General features: G+C 39.6%; 1 protein-coding gene across 2 annotated transcripts in view; it reads left to right on the forward strand.

Annotated features, from left to right (window-relative positions):
* The first annotated feature begins 2,249 nt into the window (after positions 1–2,249).
* LOC104613282 (nicotinamide adenine dinucleotide transporter 1, chloroplastic-like) overlaps positions 2,250–18,560 on the forward strand; it is a 31,970-nt gene continuing 15,659 nt past the window's right edge. The window contains exons 1-5 of one of the 2 annotated variants that reach the window (XM_010281033.3): positions 2,250–2,786; positions 3,039–3,134; positions 5,140–5,246; positions 6,346–6,394; positions 6,543–6,655. In XM_010281033.3, coding sequence (XP_010279335.1) covers positions 2,714–2,786; positions 3,039–3,134; positions 5,140–5,246; positions 6,346–6,394; positions 6,543–6,655 — 438 coding nt within the window. In that variant the 5' untranslated portion in view covers positions 2,250–2,713. The remainder of the gene's footprint in view (positions 2,787–3,038; positions 3,135–5,139; positions 5,247–6,345; positions 6,395–6,542; positions 6,656–18,560) is intronic. The other variant, XR_016068721.1, reaches the window with a different exon arrangement.

An 18,560-nucleotide genomic window follows, 5' to 3' on the forward strand; every position in this document is an offset into this window, starting at 1 on the left:
GAAAAAAGATAATTGAGAAGGAAGTGCAATCAAAACAGAAACAACTATGATGCTCTTGATAGCAGCAACAGAGAGGAAGAAGGAGAGAAATTGGGCGATCTTTTAGTTTTGCACATGGGAGCCTGTCTTGTGTAAGGGATAGGTGGCATGCCCTCATCGTGTTGGAAGCATGTTGAGGGTAAATCCAAACTTGTACAAATTTCCCTGTCTTGTCTTGACTATGGAGTCATTCACTAGTTTAATTATAAAGAAAAGGTTGCAAGGTTCAAGCTTTGCAAACATGCATATATTGTTCTATTTCAAATACATAATGAAGCATTTTCAAAATCGATTTTGATTGATCAAAAACTCTTTCATACCATATCTTTCCCACATCATAGATTTTCCTATTTATGGTGTACCTATTTGTAAAATTGATCAGTTATAACTTGAAGGAATAGGAAGAGCTAGGAGAGACTGAAAAAGACCTTGGTGGAACCATGAAAGCAATAAGAGATTATTTAAGCACTCATAATGCAACAGAGTGGATGAACTTTGATTAATATAGCTGAACCCATTATAATTGGGACAAGGTTTAGATGATGAATGGATGATAATATGTTTTACTATACGAACTAATTTAGGTAACTATTAGATTAGTTAGTTGAAATTCTTGATTTTTTTAAAGGTTTCAATCATGTTTCATTCATTCAAGAGATTGGTACAAAGAGATGCCACCCAGGCCAAATAAAGAACGATACATTCTCAAAAAGAATAAAACAAATAGATGTTAGGAGAATCAGAAGAACTTCTGCAACCAAAGCAAGGTGAGTTAACATCACCAAAAGAAGTGGATAAGAACATTTCCAAACCACCATAACTGGCGAACAAACTAACAAGAAGAGTTACCAACCAAACCAAAAACTGATAGATGAAGTTACATAGCCACAGTAACTTCCAACTACACAAAAAAAAAAAACTGTAGAAGACGCACCATCTGTAACTACCATCCAGCACACCGAAGAACTGTTAACTACAAGCTATCTTCCAAAGAAAGCCGGAGAACTGTAATGTCCACCCACAACGCCGAAGAATGGAAAGTCCATTCACAACGCCAAAAAATGCCAAAAAACTGTAATTACCATCTGGAAAGCCAGAGAACTGAAACTACCATCCAGGACGTCGGAGCACTATCACAGGCATTTAGGACGCCAGAGAAACACAGAAACAGAGAGCAAACTATCGTTGGAATAGTATCTCGGCCATCTAGCATTAACTCAGTCAACTAAGACGTCAGAATGCCCGCAAAAAAAAGCAAACAAAAAAAAATAGAAGATGAAAGAAACAAAGAAAGAAATGGGTGATCCTCAAGAGATCTAGAGACATCTCAAGAGAAACAAAGATTGAGAGAGGGAGAGAGAGAGGAAAACATAGGAGAGGGGAAACAAAGAGCAAGAGAGAGAGGGGGGAAAAACACAAAAAAGGGAGAAATAAAGAAATGGGAAAAACACTGAAAAGAAAAAAACCTCTCCGGAAAGAGAGAGAGACAAACCTCCAGAGGGGGAGAAAAAAGTCACCCTACCAAACAACTCTATGGCAGACTTTGGTGCTGACTTTCTGTACTTCACGACCCAAGAGACTTCGGCGCTTCCCAAGTTCTTGATAGAACTTGCCTATGGATAGGTTAACACATACATGTATAGAGCTGCAAATGTATCAGATTTATTTATATTTGGATTTAAATCAAATATTATATGTGGATTTATATCAGATTCAAATAAAATTTACCTTTATATAAAATGAACGTAAATGATTTTGACATTGTATGCCATGGAATAAATGAATTGAAAATAATTTGTATGAAACACCAAACAAAATTTACCGAATAAGCAAATCGGATCGGATAGCGGGATAGGGGTGGGCTCATCTTGAATCAAATCGTATCCAACGCCCAACGGAAAAACAGATGCTTTTGCAGCGGATAAGCCCATCTCCGCGACAAAGTGTTAGGTCTAATCATTGATTTTCATTATCTTGTCCTTCCTTTTGGGATAAAAATGTTCTCTAGGTGGCCTGGATCGACTCAAGTTTTATCGCCACGTCAGTTGGGGCCATGCATCACACCTCTCGCGGTAGCAATATTTAGCGTTGAACAACATCAGCTGTATGGCCCAGCCTGAGGAGGGCTGACGTGGCCAATAATGGAGCCCTGTTGGTGCAGGTTGTTGCTACTAGCACAATTGCACAAAAGCTTAGCCAGACAACCGGACCGGCAAATCGCCGGTTTTCCTTTTCTTGGTTTTCGAAGAAAACGAGAGTTTTTTTGTCTTTGTTTTCGGGATCAGATCAAGCCGTCGTTAGGAGAACTAGTTCGCCGCTCAAAGCACTCTCTCTCTCTCTGGACACTAAAAAGATTCTCAACACGGGTCAGTCAGATGGTCAGCTCGCAGTCTAGGAATCTAAAACCAGAAGGGGTAATAACCGCGAAACTGCTTCCGAGGCAAAATACAAAAGAAGATGAGAAAGTAATCTCTTTTTTCCAGCTTTGATTGATTCGAAGAACGAGCTCAGACGTTCGTTGCCGTCGAGTCCAAGTTGGTGTAGTCACTGTTAAAAGGGTTCATGGTCTGAACATGCGAATCGGCTTTTGTTTAGTCAGCGAATCTCGTTATCAGTACCCGCAAATTCATATTCTTACTGAAAATTCCAGTTCTCCGCTTTGTATGCTCTCACGATGACCAGAGAGTCATCGGAAGGTCCAACCACCAGAGATCTTCTCTGCAACGCTGGTGCCGGTGCCGCCGCAGGTTTTTTCTCACTCCTCATCTTTCGTTTCTATTAAAATTCTGAATTTTCTGTGGTCTATTCGCTCTAAGATAGGGTTCAAGTCATTCCTAGGTTTTCCTCTTTTCTTCTGGCTATTGCATATCGTGATCCTATTCACTGTAGGACGAAAATTTTGAATTATAGAGTTTACAGATCAGGGAAAGGTGGAACTTTAGTTCATGCTGAGATTCGTGTTTAATTTGCATAATTTGACCAATAGTTGTGCATTGTAGGGGCTATTGCTGCTACGTTTGTGTGTCCTTTGGATGTAATCAAGACAAGGCTTCAGGTCCACGGCCTGCCCAATTTGCCCCATTCTGGTAGCAGAGGTACGAAGGATCAGATTCAGGATCTTAGCGGTTATTTGAACTATATGTTTCGTTCTATTCCACTCAGAGCTGTTTCCATTGTGCGTTGTGCAATGGGTAAAATCCAATTGCCTGCACAAACGCATTGGTGAATTTAATATCACCATTTGAATTAAATATGCAGCGCCCTGCAATGATTATCACTTGTTAAATAAAGAAAAAGTACAACTAAGAAACCTGAGAATAGAATTTTTGAGTCTTTGTTTGTAGAGCAAAACTTGTTCAGGTTCAACCTGAACTGCCCCCAGAGCTAGATCTGAAAGGAAAACAAAGAGATTTATAAGAATTTTTATGAACAATGACCTTGACATATTTGTTTTTGAGTGGCTTAATACAGCCTTAATACCAGGAGCTTATTTGCTTATCATTGTTAAATTATTAAAATTCATAAATATTTGTAACTCATTTCTGGAACGTTAATCCTTTTGAACTAAAGAATCATTAGTTAGGGCTTGAGTGAGGGGTATGGGAAGACGACTGAAGAATCTATACCAGATTCCTTTGGATTGAATTGTATCCCATTTAAGGGAATCATCTCCTGATCATTGCACTCCACATCATTGCTCATCAAAATGAGAATAATATCTCAATGATGTCTGGTAAAAACCTGGAAACCAGGTCCTTGATTCCACAGAATCAGCATGCATTAATAGGAAGGATTGTTGGTTCTTTGACATCACATCACAGCAGAAAGTTACAACTAATAAAAGGAGTTGAACATCTCACATTCTACATGGTCAAATCACATATAATTCGGAAAACTATTATTTATTTTAGTTCTCCAAATTCTGTTGTCTCATATATTTTATAATTTATAGAGAAAAGAAGGACCTTCCTATTCATTGGAAACTTCTTAACCCAGGACCATCTGACTAAAATAATTCATGTATAAGGAATCTTGAAAGGAGGCACATAGGTTCCCATATGTATTGGATTCTTTTGGCCAGACTAGATAATCTGGCTGATTGGAGGGTTTGTTTAGCCCTACTAGCATTAGCTGTACAAAAAAGAGGGGTAGGACCTTGTGGAGATGCACTAGAGCAGCACTAATTTGGACTGTGTGGGAGGAAAGAAATGCAAGAATATTTGAAGAGAAGGAATGAAGCAAGGAAACCTTGGTTGAAGCTGTTTTCGGATTTCAAGATTGAAGATTTCTTCAGAGCTTGGGCCTTGGGGTCCCATCGCTGCATCCTCAACTACAAGACAAAGATCTGTTTAGGTTTGGTCTCCTCCAATAAATGGTTGGAAGAAACCGAATTTTGATGGGATCTGTTTGGGTAATCCAGGGCCCTCAGGTAGGTATTGGGGGAGTCATTAGGGATGAAGAGGGGAACATAATTACTTTATACTCTGGCCCTGTGGAGCAGGGTGATGTGGCAAGATCAGAGTTTTTGGGGTTGAGAAGGCAAAAGAACTGGGTATTAGAAAGCTGATTATTGAGGGAGATTCTAAAACTGTGGTTAAGTGGCTGGCTAAAGGGGAGGGGGTGGCATGGCATTTGATGAATGAATTCAGAAAATTCAAATGGCTGTCACAGGACATGTTAATCCAAGTGAAATGGGTGAGGAGCACTGCTAATAGCTTGGCAGATAGCTTAGCCAAGCAAGGGGTACATAGAACACATATCTTTTGGGCTCAAATGTAGTACTGATTTGGGACAGCTTCTATTAGCTGGTTCCTTTCCCAACTTCTTGTTGTAATCATGTTTCTTTCATAATTAATGATTTTTTTCTGTGTTGCTGATAAAAAAAAAATTATAGGAACCAATTCAAATAATGAAGTACCTTTCTAGATAATCTGCTTTGTCCTGCCACCCTCACTTTATTAATTCCTTCAGTTTGAAATTAAAAACTATGGACATTCTTATCTCTTTCTTTTCACATGCTCACTTTTTCCTTGTCCGTTGCCTGTCTTACACTCTAACATGTGAAATATTTGATGCTTTGCATACTATGGTTAAATTCAGGTAGCCTCATCATTACAAGTCTGCAAAACATAATTAAAAATGAGGGTATGAAGGGAATGTATCGTGGTCTTTCTCCAACGATATTGGCACTACTTCCAAATTGGGCAGTGAGTACTAGAAACTTGTGTCTTCTGCCATTATTTCTTTGAATGAATTAATCTGTTTCTGTTTCATCTGTTTATTTCTCTTAAAGTTTTCATGTTCTTGTATTTCCTATTGTGATTGTTTTGAGGAACAATCTACTAGTTCTTTCTTATCATTCACTGGTCCTGGATTCATGAAATGAAATCTGTCCCTACTCTGATACAACCACTCATTTTGGACCATTAGGAAATAATGGTTTTATCCCTTCATGGCTATAGACTTCTACCATTATATCTTTTGTTAGTAGTGCATAAACTTCTGTTTATGTTTATTGATCAGATATCAGTTATATCCTTGTTTTCCTTTTAAGGGAAGATTGAATACAGCCAATTTTTTGAGATGATGAAAAAGGGGTGTTGTAACTAGAGTTGTCACATGACTACAGGCCTCAAGCCATTTCTAGCAATAATCAATGCTTTTCTATCTTTTATTTTCAATTGTACCTTTTGTATGTAATGTTTCCATTCTCTGATCTACTAATTATGAAGAGAGACAAAAGGATACCATGTTACAATAATAAATATGGAAGTTAAAGAAAAGCAAATGGGCATGTCAGCTATGCAGTTCACCCCTCTCAAGACCTTGGATAGCTAGGGCCAACATTGGTTTATCACCCTTTATGGAGACATTGCTTTTCATGTTGGTAAAATCTCAGATCGGCAAACCTAAGAAAACAGGTTTAATTCTCAGAGTGGCTGCTTTGTGTAAGAAAATGCCAAATCCTAGGTTGATTCCAGTTCACTCCTCTGAACACATCAGATGGCTGTGATCAACATTGGAAATGGACTCAAAGAGGCATTTACTTGGGTGGTTGAGTTTGAAAGTGATTCTGTTTTTACTTTTTTTCCTGAGCAGATTATAGTCCGTTACAATATAAATATGAGGCTACTACATGCCTTCTTATAAATTATATTTACTTTTAAGTCTGACAAATATAAAAAAATTCCATCTAGAATCCTTTTATGATTTCTTCATTTGAATGGTTTCTTGAACCTGTGGTTAAGATACTTGAAATAGTTTCATTTTTCTCCAATTAACATCAGTACTTATTTTATTATGTAGGTTTATTTCACAGTTTATGAGAAGCTCAAAGGACTGCTGCATTCCCATGGTTGCTTTTCTAAATTCTCTTTGGCAAATTTCTATTTTTTTCTTTCATTTTTAGGGAAATGCATTTTTCCACTTCAGTGGTCTTAACAATTTGCAAGTACTTGATTCCTCATTTTTGCTAATGTTGGTATTGTTTTAACAATTTGTAGTGGATAGGGATAACCAACTTACAGTTGGCGCAAATATGGTAGCGGCAACTGGTGCTGGAGCTGCCACAGCTATTGCAACCAATCCATTATGGGTTGTGAAGACCAGATTGCAAGTATGTTATGATTACTTACTGGGATAAGCTGTATTTATGTCTTGTATATTTGCCTTACTGCAGTGATATCAGATATGTGAAATCTCCAAAATAGTATTAGCAGTAAGTGCAGCTTTTACATTTCAATTTGTTATCGTTAGTTTTTAAATCATTGAAGTTGCATTATTTGTTTTCCTTTTTCTTTCAGGGGGAGGGGAGAAAAACTAACAAATTCATTCAGAAACAAATGAAACCTGAGGAAACCAGAGATACAACCACTAAAGCCAAACACAAAGCTAGAGCAACAGGGAAAAAAAACTGACACAACCTACTAAACTAAAGAAAAACACTGAAAAAGACCAAAGAAAGGTATAAGACTCAGCCTCAGAAAACCTGCTAACATCTTTAAGCAATACCGAAGAAAGCCAATCAGGAGCAGAACTAATAACCAAGCCTGAACTTTGAAAGCCATGGGTAGCAGCAGTATGAGCTGCCTTGTTTCCTTATCTGGCAATGAACTCGAAACTAACATTAAGGTCTTGTACCAGCTTCTGAATGTCTTGGATGATAAACCCAGAATCATTCTCTACAGCCATGTTGAAAGACGCTAAGCATTATTGCATTATCGCTTTGCAATCACCTTCCACTATTACATTTTTGAGATTCTTTGCCTTGAGGAACTTTAAACATTCCAGCACAGCTATGTCTTCTGATTTATGGGGGGATACTGCCTTTGATTTACCAAACTCTGCTGCCAAAAAAGACCCCTCTTTCATCCTGGATTTTGAAATCAAATAATGTTTGAACATGTTATCCTTTTTCTTCATACCAATTCATGGTTTGTTTTTCTCCAAGATCTTTCTCTTCTTCGATGGCGCTTTTATAGTGGTTCAGAATTCAGATTGATATTCATATCCATAATCTGTATCTGTAATATGTGAAATGGTTTTCCCCTTCATCAATTTCTACCATGTTTAGGAATGGTGTATCTGGTCCACTGCCAATCTGATAGAAAATTCTTTCTTGATGGGTAATCAGAATTTATTAATAAAAGAATCTAATGGAATATTCTCTGAATCAGCTACATGGACGATGCCTTTTATAGTTGTGCTGAATTTTGTTTTTGTCAATTAAGTTCATTGTTGTTTGTAATGTTATGGAGAGTCCTCAAAGCTAATATGTCTAGCCAAGCCAACACTTGGACTCTGCCAAGATTTAATACATGACATGGCACTTCTTGTGGCATGTTTCTGATGCTCCAGATGAAGTCAGCATGTGTTTAGCTATCTCAGACAAGGCATGATTGGTTTTGAGAAAGAAAAGCTAAAAATAGATATTTTGAACTGTTAAACATGTGTGTGATGGTGCAATGATTTGCATGAGAATATTGCAGGAGACATAGGGAGTTTCCATTTACATTAAGTCAATGTCAAGGGTCAATACTAGCTCATTTATTTGCAATGGTCATGGATGAGCTAACTAGGTGTCTCATGTCTGCTGGATGAGCTCCCTTTTTTTTGATAAGTAATAAAGTGATTTATTAAGAATGATTAATATGAGCCAACAAAACTTGCATAATAGAGATCCCACAGAGAGGAGTGAGGTGCTGCCTAAAAAACAAAGCAAAATTACAACTGAGACCAGAATAATTGATCCCTATGCACTCCTTGCTTGGCAAGAAGATCTGCCATCCCATTAGCTGATCTCCTTTCCCACTGAACTCTTAACTGTTAAATTGGATGTTAGCCACTTAAATTTTCTCATCACCCCCCTATATGACCATGCTACAGTCCCTGGCTCTTTCAGCCACCCAATTACAAGTTTAGAGTCTCCTTCAATGACCAATCTTGTGAAGTTTAAATCTTTTGCTAGCTGTGATCCTTGTAAGACTGCTTGGACCTCTGCACTAACTGCATCCCCCACTCCTATTGGGCCAGAAAACAAGACAGCAACCTGATCCTTTGCTTTCCTAAACACATCTTCAATACCGGAAGGCCTGGGATTGCCAAAACTGCTACTGTCAAAGTTTAGCTTGATAAAGCCTTCTTCAGGGGCCCTCCAAGCAACAGCTGGTTTGTTCTTAACAGAAGAGGATTTTGCAATTACTTCCCAGTTTCTCCACAAGTCAGCTAGAGAGAATTGTGCAAAGAGTTCTGATGCTTTAGCCCAATTAATGGCCCTGTTTAGCAAACAATCCCAAACAGAATCCTCATACCTCGCTTTATCATTGAAGATTCTATTATTTCTTTTCTCCCAAACTGTCCAACCCAAAGCAGCCCTAACACATCTCCATAAAACTCTCCCTCTTCTCTTAGGCCACCAAAAGCTTGTAGGTTCAGAGTCCCCCAATTTGCAAGGGCATCATCCACCAGCAACCATAGAGACCAAAAATCCTCTCCCAAAGTTTCAAAGTAAAAGGGCAAGAAATTAGGAGGTGGTGACAGCTTTCTCCATTAGCTTTACAAAGGATACACCAACTTGGGGAAATACTAAGATTGGGTTTTTTCTTTTGTAGGATGTCTAAATTGTTTATGTTCCCAAGAGAAACTTCCCAACAAAGAGCAGCTCCAACCTTGGGGGGGGGGGACGGGTTTAGACCAAATTTCTTTACAAAATAAAGATTAAGGGTTGGGGGGGGTACACAATTGGGAGAAGTAGGAAGCACACAAAAAGATGCCCAAAGAGTTGGGAGTCCAAATTCTAGCATCTGGTTAGGAATGGTCTAAGCAAACTGGGTCAAGGGTTTTAAGAAGCAGAGCGACTTGGTTTATCTCAGAGTCTCTCAGATTCCTTCTAAAGCCCAGATTCCAACTTAATCCAGAAGACTGAGAGAAAGACACAAACCTCTGAATGGGTTCATTTTTGAAGAGGGAGAGGAAATACAAAGAGGGAGAGGTCCTTAAGGGTGGAGTTTCCAATCCAGGTGTCCTCCCAATAAAGAGCCTTATCTCCAGTACTAGCGTCATACCTGATAAGGCTCAAGAAGAGGGGAAGAATGCCATTAATAACCTTCCACAGAGAGTTCAAAGTAGCCTGCCGAGATACTCCAGAATCCCAACTATTCTCTGCGCGTCCATGAATACTTCCTATAACCTTATGCCATAGCCTCTCCCTTTCTAATGGCCATCTCTACAACCATTTACCCAATAGAGCTACATTCTTATTCCCTAAATTACCTATGCCTAAACCCCCTTGTTCCTTACTCTTGCAGACTACCTCCTATCTCACCAAGTGATCTTTTCTTCCTTCTCTTGGCTCCCATAAGAAATCCCTCATTATCTTTTCCACTTTCAGCACCTCCCTAAGTGGCATCTTAAAGACTAAAAGGTAATAAACTGTCAGATTTGCTAAGGTAGACTTTATCAAGGTAATACGACCCCCCAACGAAACATTGTTCCTCTTCCAAGATGGCAATTTCCTAATACAACTTTCAAGAATTGGGTTCCAAAAGTTTCCTTCCCTTGGGTTGGCTCCTAAGGGCAAGCCTAGGTATTTTAGTGGCCATCTAGTGGTAGAACAACCTAAAGTCTTGGCAACCTTAGACACCTCCTCCTCCCCCAAGTTCATCCCCACCACACGGCTCTTTTCAAAATTAATCTTCAACTTAGATATAATTTCAAACAATTTTAGCACCTGCTTCAAGTTCCTTGCTTTCTTAGGGTCTGTACCTTCACAAAAAATTATTGTATCGTCAGCAAACTGCAAATGTGTAATCATTGTACTTTCTCTCCCCACCCTCCAACCTCTAAAAAGATCCAACAAATCTGCTTTTGAGATAAGTTTACTAAAAACCTCAGCCACCAAGGTAAACAAGAATGGAGAAAGAGGATCCCCTTGCCTCAATCCTCTAGTTGTAGGGAAGAAGTCTCTAACCACTCCATTAACTAAGACTGAGTAATGACAAGTTTTCAAGTAACCTTCAATCCAACCACACCACCTTTCTCCAAAGCCAAAATTTCTCAAGGTGTCCAAAAGAAAAGACCAATCAACCATGTTATATGCTTTCTCCAAGTCCAATTTACACACAAAGCCTATCTCTCCCCTTTTCTTCAAATCCTCTACACACTCATTAGCTATCAAAATTTGGTCAATGATCTGTCTTCCCTGAATGAACACCCCTTGGGCGTGGTTAATTAAGTCGGAGAGGACCAACTTTAATCTTAAAGACAAGACTTTGGCCAGGATTTTGTAGATGCTATTCACTAGGCTAATGGGTATGAAATCTCTTGGTTGAGTGGCATCACCCTTCTTGGGAATTAATGCTAAAAAAGTGGAATTAATCCCCAGGCTTATGAAATGTTCATTTGCAAATTCCTCAAAAACTGCCCAAAGATCCAACTTAATTATCTCCCAGCAATCTTGATCAAAAGCCATCATGAAACCATTTGGTCTTGGTGCTTTTGACCTATCCATTGAGAACACTGCCCCTTTTATCTCTTCTAGATCAAAATCTCTCTCCAATATTCTTGTCAACTCCTAGTTAAGCCCAGGCCATTCCAATCCATCCACAGAGGTTCCCACATTATCTTGTCGTTTGAACATAGATTTAAAATGATTGACAAAACAATTGGCAATCTCTTCTTGATCAGTCAATGTTTCTCCATTCACTTCTAATTTCTCCTCAAGATTTTTCCTCCTACCATTAGCAAGTGCATGGAAGAACTTAGTATTGCCATCCCCCTCTTTGATCCATTGGTGCCTCGAATTCTGCCTCCAACATATCTCTTCCCTAAGTAAAATTTCTTCCAATTCTTTTTCAAGGACCATCTCAAGACCTTGCCTTCCTCTCTTGTCAAACCTTGACTCCTTATCATCCAACTGCTCTATTTGAGAGGTTACTAGTAATTTCTTTTCCTCAATTCTTCCAAAATGTTCTCTGTTCCACTCTTTGATTTCACTTTTAAGCCTTTGTAATTTTTTTTTTTAAATTTAACCCCTTTCCAAAACACTCCCCTCACTTCTGTTCCCCACCAGTCGTCCACCTTGTGGATGAAATCCAGGTGTGTCAACCGCATGTTTTCAAACCTGAAAGGTTTGGGACCACTTAAGAAATCTTTAGTTCCAATACTAATTGGGCAATGGTCAGAGGTAACTCGTGGTAAAGTTCTTGCCAACAATCCTATCCAATGTTCTTCCATTCAATATTAAATAAAAACCTATCCAATTTTGAGTAGCTAGGGGGGCTTGTAAGTTAGACCAAGTGAACACATTTTGTTGAGTAGGCATTTCCTTAACCTCACAGAACTCAATGAACTCATTAAATTTCTTCATACTCGTAGAGACTAGCTGGTTGGGGTTGTTTGTATCACTAGAAAACCTGACCACATTGAAATCTCCACCTAAGCACCAAGGCCCATTCTATAATCCTCTGATATCACAAAGCTCGTCCCAAAATTCGCTTCTCTCTATATCTATTGGGACCATAAGCATTCGTCAACACCCAAGTAAAGTCATCACCCAAGTTCTTGAGCTTTAAGGATACCAAGAATCGACCTATTAGTTCTTCCAGTGACTCCACCTCCTTCCTCCACAGTGTTACAATGCCCACTGAAACTCCCCATGATGGTACAAAGGACCAACCTATACCTCTAGAACTCCATGCACTTCTTACCCATCTCCTATCCATCTCGACCACTTTTGTTTCTTGTAACATCATTATATCGGGATTCTCCTTTCTAAGTAAATCCTTTTTTACCCTCCTTTTCCTACCACTGCCCAGCCCCCCTAACATTCCAACTTATTATCTTCATGTCAACATGAATGAACACCCCTAGTCCACTCTTCCCTCTACTTCTTTCCTTTCCTTCTATCCCCCCTTCCGCTAAACTCCAAATCCTCTGCTACATCAGATTTCAGTCTTTCCACCTCTGTTTGCTTCCTTTTTCTTTGAGCTTCCTTCTCCCCTTTCTTTTGGGAGTACATTTTAACGTCCTTTAATTCTTTCAACTTCAACCCAATCTTCCCTACTAAATCGACCATGGGTTCCCCTCCATTCTCCCTAAGCTCCTCAGTTGCATCCCTTTCCGACTGAAAGTATTCTTGTTTTCCTAATCCCTCTACAGTAGTATTTCCTGCTTCTTCCTTTCTTATCAGATCTTCAAAGGAGTCACACAATAACTTCCAATTTTTCTCTCCATAAATCCTCCAATCATCTTCATCCTCCCTCCCTATAGCTCTACCTTCCAGCTCCCTTCCTACCTCCTCAATCCTCATGGACACTTGCAGCCAAAGGTTGGGACTGAAGTGTATCTGTTATAGGCACATGAAGCTCATTGGTAGCCTTAAAATTAATGACAAATGTACACGAGGATAAGGTTTCATCTAGGAAGATAGGTGACTGAGAGCTTGGCACGGCAGGATCTTTTCCCCAAGTAGTGGAGACTCTAAGAGTTGCTTGGGACGGGAAAGACTGATTCATGTTCAAAGAGGAATCCCTCAATGGAGTTCCTTTGTTCTGTGTAGGAGGGGAACTGCACCCCAACAGCAGGACGCCCGGGATTTGTATCACATCCGGGATAGAATTTGGCCCCATGGCACAATGAGCATGACCATTGTTAGTCAGAAGTTCTTCCTTCTCAAGCCCTACGAAGGCTCCAGAGACCTCTATACCTGTGATATTTGGGTTCTCTTTCTCCTCGTCCTCCAAAAACAGCTTTTCTGTATCAAAGCTTTCATGAGCTCGACATTTCCGCTTCATCTGAATCGGACTCCTCTTCACTAGCCAAGAAACTGCCTTCCAGGTCATCATCTCGCCTTTCTGTAGAGATTTTCTTATTCCTAGGGTTGCGGTGGTCAGGGGACAGACCTTTATCAACTGTTGAAGGCATCCATCGAAAGGGGTAAACCTTTCATTTCCTTAATAGGAAAAATGACATTAGACTGAGTTAGATGCAAAACTAAAATTCTGGAGATAATTTACAGATTATAATGCAAAAACTTAGGATGAGGCTATACTAGAATATACAAAGTGAAAATATGGCAATCAAAGAAAACAAAATGGAGGTACATTTAAGATTGGCGGCCAAGAGATTCCTTAGGGGCAGAATTTTTGTCACCTTTGTTCAATAGTGTATGGTGAGGAAGAGACTAAAGAAGTAAAGAGAATGTTGCCAAAGAATTAGAGGGTCTGGATGAAGTGGAGAGGGTATATAGAGTATAAGTGGTTGGTATATACCAATTAGATTGAAAGAATTATTTTAGAAGACAGACATAAGTCATATAGATTTTTCCCACATAAGCTTTAAAGAAAAATTTTCCTTACTAGGAGAACAAAATGAATGATGTGTAAAGATTGCAAAGTTATTCCAGGTGAAAGCATAACAACACAACATAGACTAGTGGTGGTAGATGTGCACATTAGGAAATGGAAGAGTAGGGAAGAAAATAGGTGTGTCCAAGAATTAGGTGGGAAAATTTGAAAGGGGAGAAGCTAGCTCAGTTTAGAAACAAATTGATAATAGAAGGGAATTGGAATTTAGATGGAAAGATTAATGATATTTGGCTTGAAATGGCAAACAATATAAAAAAAGTAACGAAGGATGTCTTAGGAGAATATGAAGGGAAGTGGAAAGGTACTAAAGAAACTTGGTGGTGGAATGAAGAGGTTGAAATGTAATTAGATTAAAATTAGCATGTTACAGGGAATGGCATAAGAAAGGATGTTGAAAAGAAAGTGAATGAAGTTAAATGTAAGGCTTATGATGCGATTTACCATAAATTAAGAACTAAAGAGGGAGAGAAAGGAATGTATAAACTATCAAAGTTGAGAAAAAGGAAAGAGATTTAAACCACTTTTGGTGCATTAAAGATGAATATCAAAAAGTCTCGGTAAAAGACAAGGAAATCAAACAAAGATGGAAAAACTTGGGTGGGGAGTGCCCCTTTGAAGGATCAATTTCCATCATTATATGCCTTCTCCGACTTGAAAAAATGAGCCAATTTCATCCTTTCTTGTCCCATCATCTTCAAACTCTGGGTTTGGATGGAATTTGGGGTTGAAAGGGGCTGTTAGAGACACAGACCTGAACAACATTTCGACCTTCCTTGGTCTTCTTGAAAATATTTTCTTGTACCCCGCAAAGGAAGACAGTAGAATTTGGACTCCCACCCCCTCGGGCTCTTTCTCTTGTGCCTCTTTCTTTAAAGTCTTAACCCAGCCATCCAGCCCCACAGGCCCTCCCCCTATCAAAAAGATTTGGTGTAAGCCAATTCCTCCTAGGGTTGGGAGTTTTTGTTGGGAAACATTTCTAGAAAGAATCAACACTAGTGATTTGCTTAAAAAAAAGAGACCCAAGACATGCATATCCCCTCAATGGTGTGTTCTTTATAAAGCTAATAGAGACCCATGACATGCCAGGTTGCAAGAACTATTTGGGAATGGGCATTTTCCCTTTTTGGGCACAGCTGGACGACTCTAAATTTGCAGAGCCTATTTTCTTCTTCCTTTTTCAGGTGGCAGCTGAAAAGGGGTAGGACTATGTGGAGATGTCTAACGGCTGCTGTATGTTGGTCATTGTGGGAAGAAAGGAACTCAAGGATTTTCTCTAAAAAAGAGAGAAGGGCTGAAAACCTAATAGATTTGATTCATTTGAGGGTGGTACAGTGGCTGGAATCTTTAGAGTTGTCCACAGACTTTGCAATGGATGATCTGCTGAGAAAGTGGAGAGAGATTGCTAAGTGTACCCAAGTCAAAACAGGCCTAAGTTTGTCCTGGATTCCTCCCCCCTCTAGTTTTATAAAACTGAACTTTGATGGTATAGTAGTGGGAACCCTGGGCACTCAGGTATTGGGGGTGTGCTTAGGGATGAGAATGGGGCTGTTTCAGCTTTGTTCTTAGGCCCCATTGGGATGGGTGATTCTCTCAGAGCTGAGATCTTTGCAGTTGTGGAAGGTGTCCAAAAAGCAAAGGAAATGAACATTAGAAGACTTGTGGGGACTCGGAGATGGTGGTAGGGTGGTTGAAAGAAGACAAGACTGGGTTATGGGTTTATAACAATGAAAGGAAAAAATTCAGGTGGTTGGTTAAGGCATGGAACTTAAGCTTGGCTGGGTGAAGAGATCTTTTAACTCGTTTGTTGATGAGTTAGCCAAGCAAGGGGTGGTTAGGGAATCTATGTTCTAGGCTCAGTTGTAACTTTAATTTTTTTCTTTATGGGGAGAGTTAAGAAAGTTTACCTCCCTTTCTTTGTACCATTTTTTTCTGATTGATTAATGAAATTGTTGTTACTGATAAAAAAGAAAAACAAAAAACCGGTGAATTGACGAAGTCTAACTTCATACTTTTATTGTACTTCTATCAGCTCTAGGACGAGGGGGTTTCTAAGCCTAAAAGGCGCTAGACGGCACCATTGACGGCTTACTGTCTTTCAAGAGGAACTCCTCGATACAAGTATACTTATTCATTTAAGTCAAATATGGAAAAACTATTTGAAAATTTATTAAATGAACTACTGGAGTGTGCTAATAGAATCTAGTAGTGCTAGTAGTGTTAAAATTAATGTGTACCTTCGTAGAGTTAGGCCTACTGAAGTAAAAGAGGCACTAGATAAGATGAAGGGAAAGACATTAGGACCTGATGGGATTCCAATACAAGTATGGAAAGGTATGGGAGAGGTAGGCTTTTTATGGCTAACGAAGCTGTTTAATAAGATGGTGAAAGAAAAGAAGATGCTTGATGATTTGAGAAACAATGGTATGGTGTATTTAAGAATAAAGGTGATATACAAAGTTGTAATAACTACCAGGAGATTAAACTTATGAACCACATTGTGAAACTTTGGGAGAGAATAATTGAACAAAGATTATGACTTGAAACAAGTTTATTAGAGAACCAATTTGGCTTTATGCTAGGGAGATCAACCATGGAAGCTATATTTCTTTCGAGACGATTGATAGAAAAGTTCAGAGAGAAGAATAAAGATCTTCATATGGTGTTCACTGATCTAGAAAAGGCATATGATAGAGTTCCTAAAGAGATAATATGATGGGTCTTGGAAACAAAAGGGGTTCAAAATAGGTATATGGACCTGATTAAGGATATGTGTGAAGGGGCAACAACCAATGTTAGAACACTAATGGAAAAGACTTCAGATTTTATAGTTACTATGGGTCTTCACCAAGGTTAGGCACTTAGCCCTTGTCTATTTGCATTGATTATAGATGAATTGACTAAACATATTTAGGGGGAAGTTCCATGGTGCATGTTGTTTGTGGATGACATTGTTTTAATTGATGAAACTACTGAATGATTAAATGCAAAATTAAGCTTATGGACAAATGCCTTAGAAACAAGAGGTTTTGAAATAAGTAGGATTAAAACTGAGTATATGACATGTAAATTTAGTAATAAACTAATAATAGAAGTGTAAATCAAGATACGCTTAGGATTGGAGACCAAGAGATAACTCAATGTGACCATTTCCGGTACCTTGGTTTAATAATTCATAACAAGGTCGAGATTGAGGATGTCACCCAAAGAATTAGAGTAGGATGGGCAGAATGGAGGGGTGCATCTAGACTTTGTCATAGGTGAATATGACTTAGATTAAAAGGAAAATTCTATAAAACAATTGTAAGGCCAGCTATGTTGTATGGAGCAGTTGTGTTGGGTAGTCAAGAAACAACATGTTCAGAAAATGGAAGTGGTAGAAATTCAAATGCTAAAGCTGCATTTGGCATTCTGATGAGTTACCACTCACCTCGGAAGCCCCTTCGAGGGTGGCTTAACCTCCTGAAACAGAAGATGAAGGGAAGGTAGGAAGAGGATGGACTCAGAGAGAGAAAACGAAGGGATATTCATTCACACCTTTTATTATATGATTATGGCCTTATATAGCTGGCCTACAAGTGTAATCATAGAGGGAATATCTTCTGATTGTAGGGTAACTAACTCTGGAAGATATCATGGAGGGAATATCCTCTGGCTACAAAGTAACCAACTCTTAGTGTAACTAACTCTGGGGCTCTGTTGCGTGTCCTTTCTGTCTCCTTGTGAACTGCTGATGGGTGGTGGTCTGCTCCACTCCCATAGTTGGGTTCGGAGGGAGTGTTTGGGTCCCAACAATTCCTCCCTCCTTAGCATTGACCTTGCCCTCAAGGTCTAGGTTTGGGAACCTCCTGTTCAGCCTTAGATAAGGTTCCCAAGTGGCGTCTTCTGGAGGCAGCCCGGCCCATTCTACCTTGGCTTCTGGCACAACCTGCCCACCTCGTCGAACCCAACAGAAATCCACAATTCTGATAGGCTCCGTGTAAATGTCTCCTTCCTCAGTGAATTGAGGTAAGTTGGATGAGATAGGAGTATGATTTCCCACAGCTTTCTTGAGAAGTGAGATGTGAAACACCGAATGAAGCTTTGAGGTAGCAGGGAGGTCCAATCTGTAAGCAACAAGGCCCACTCTCTCCAGCACCTTATAGGGCCCATAATACCTGGGAGATAGCTTGTGCCAAACCCGTCTTACCACTGAGACCTGGCGGTAAGGTTGGAGCTTAAGGTAGACAAAATCACCCACTTGAAACTCTAATGGGTAGTGGTGAGAGTCATAGCGGACCTTCATTCATTGTTGGACTTTTGTCAAGTTGGTCTTAAGCAGTCTAAGGATCTCGTCTCTTGCCAGAAGGCGGGTCTCTACTTCTGCCACCTTGGACGACCCATATTCATAAGGTAATATGGGAGGGGGTTCTCTGCCATATAGAGCCTTGAAGGGTGTCATTCCTGCAGCCGACTGATAAGTTGAGTTGTACCAATATTCTGCCCACGGGAGCCAGTGGGCCCATTGTCTAGGCTTCTCCCCTATGAAGCATCTAAGGTAGGCTTCTAAGCATCGATTAAGAACTTTAGTCTGTCCATCAGTCTGCGGGTGATAACTTGTGGATGGGTGCAGTTGGGTTCCTTGCAATTGGAAGTATTCCTTCCAGAATGAACTCAGGA

This window comes from Nelumbo nucifera, chromosome 4 (genome assembly GCF_055504915.1).
Source record: "Nelumbo nucifera cultivar China Antique chromosome 4, China Antique-T2T, whole genome shotgun sequence".
NCBI classification, from domain to species: domain Eukaryota; kingdom Viridiplantae; phylum Streptophyta; class Magnoliopsida; order Proteales; family Nelumbonaceae; genus Nelumbo; species Nelumbo nucifera.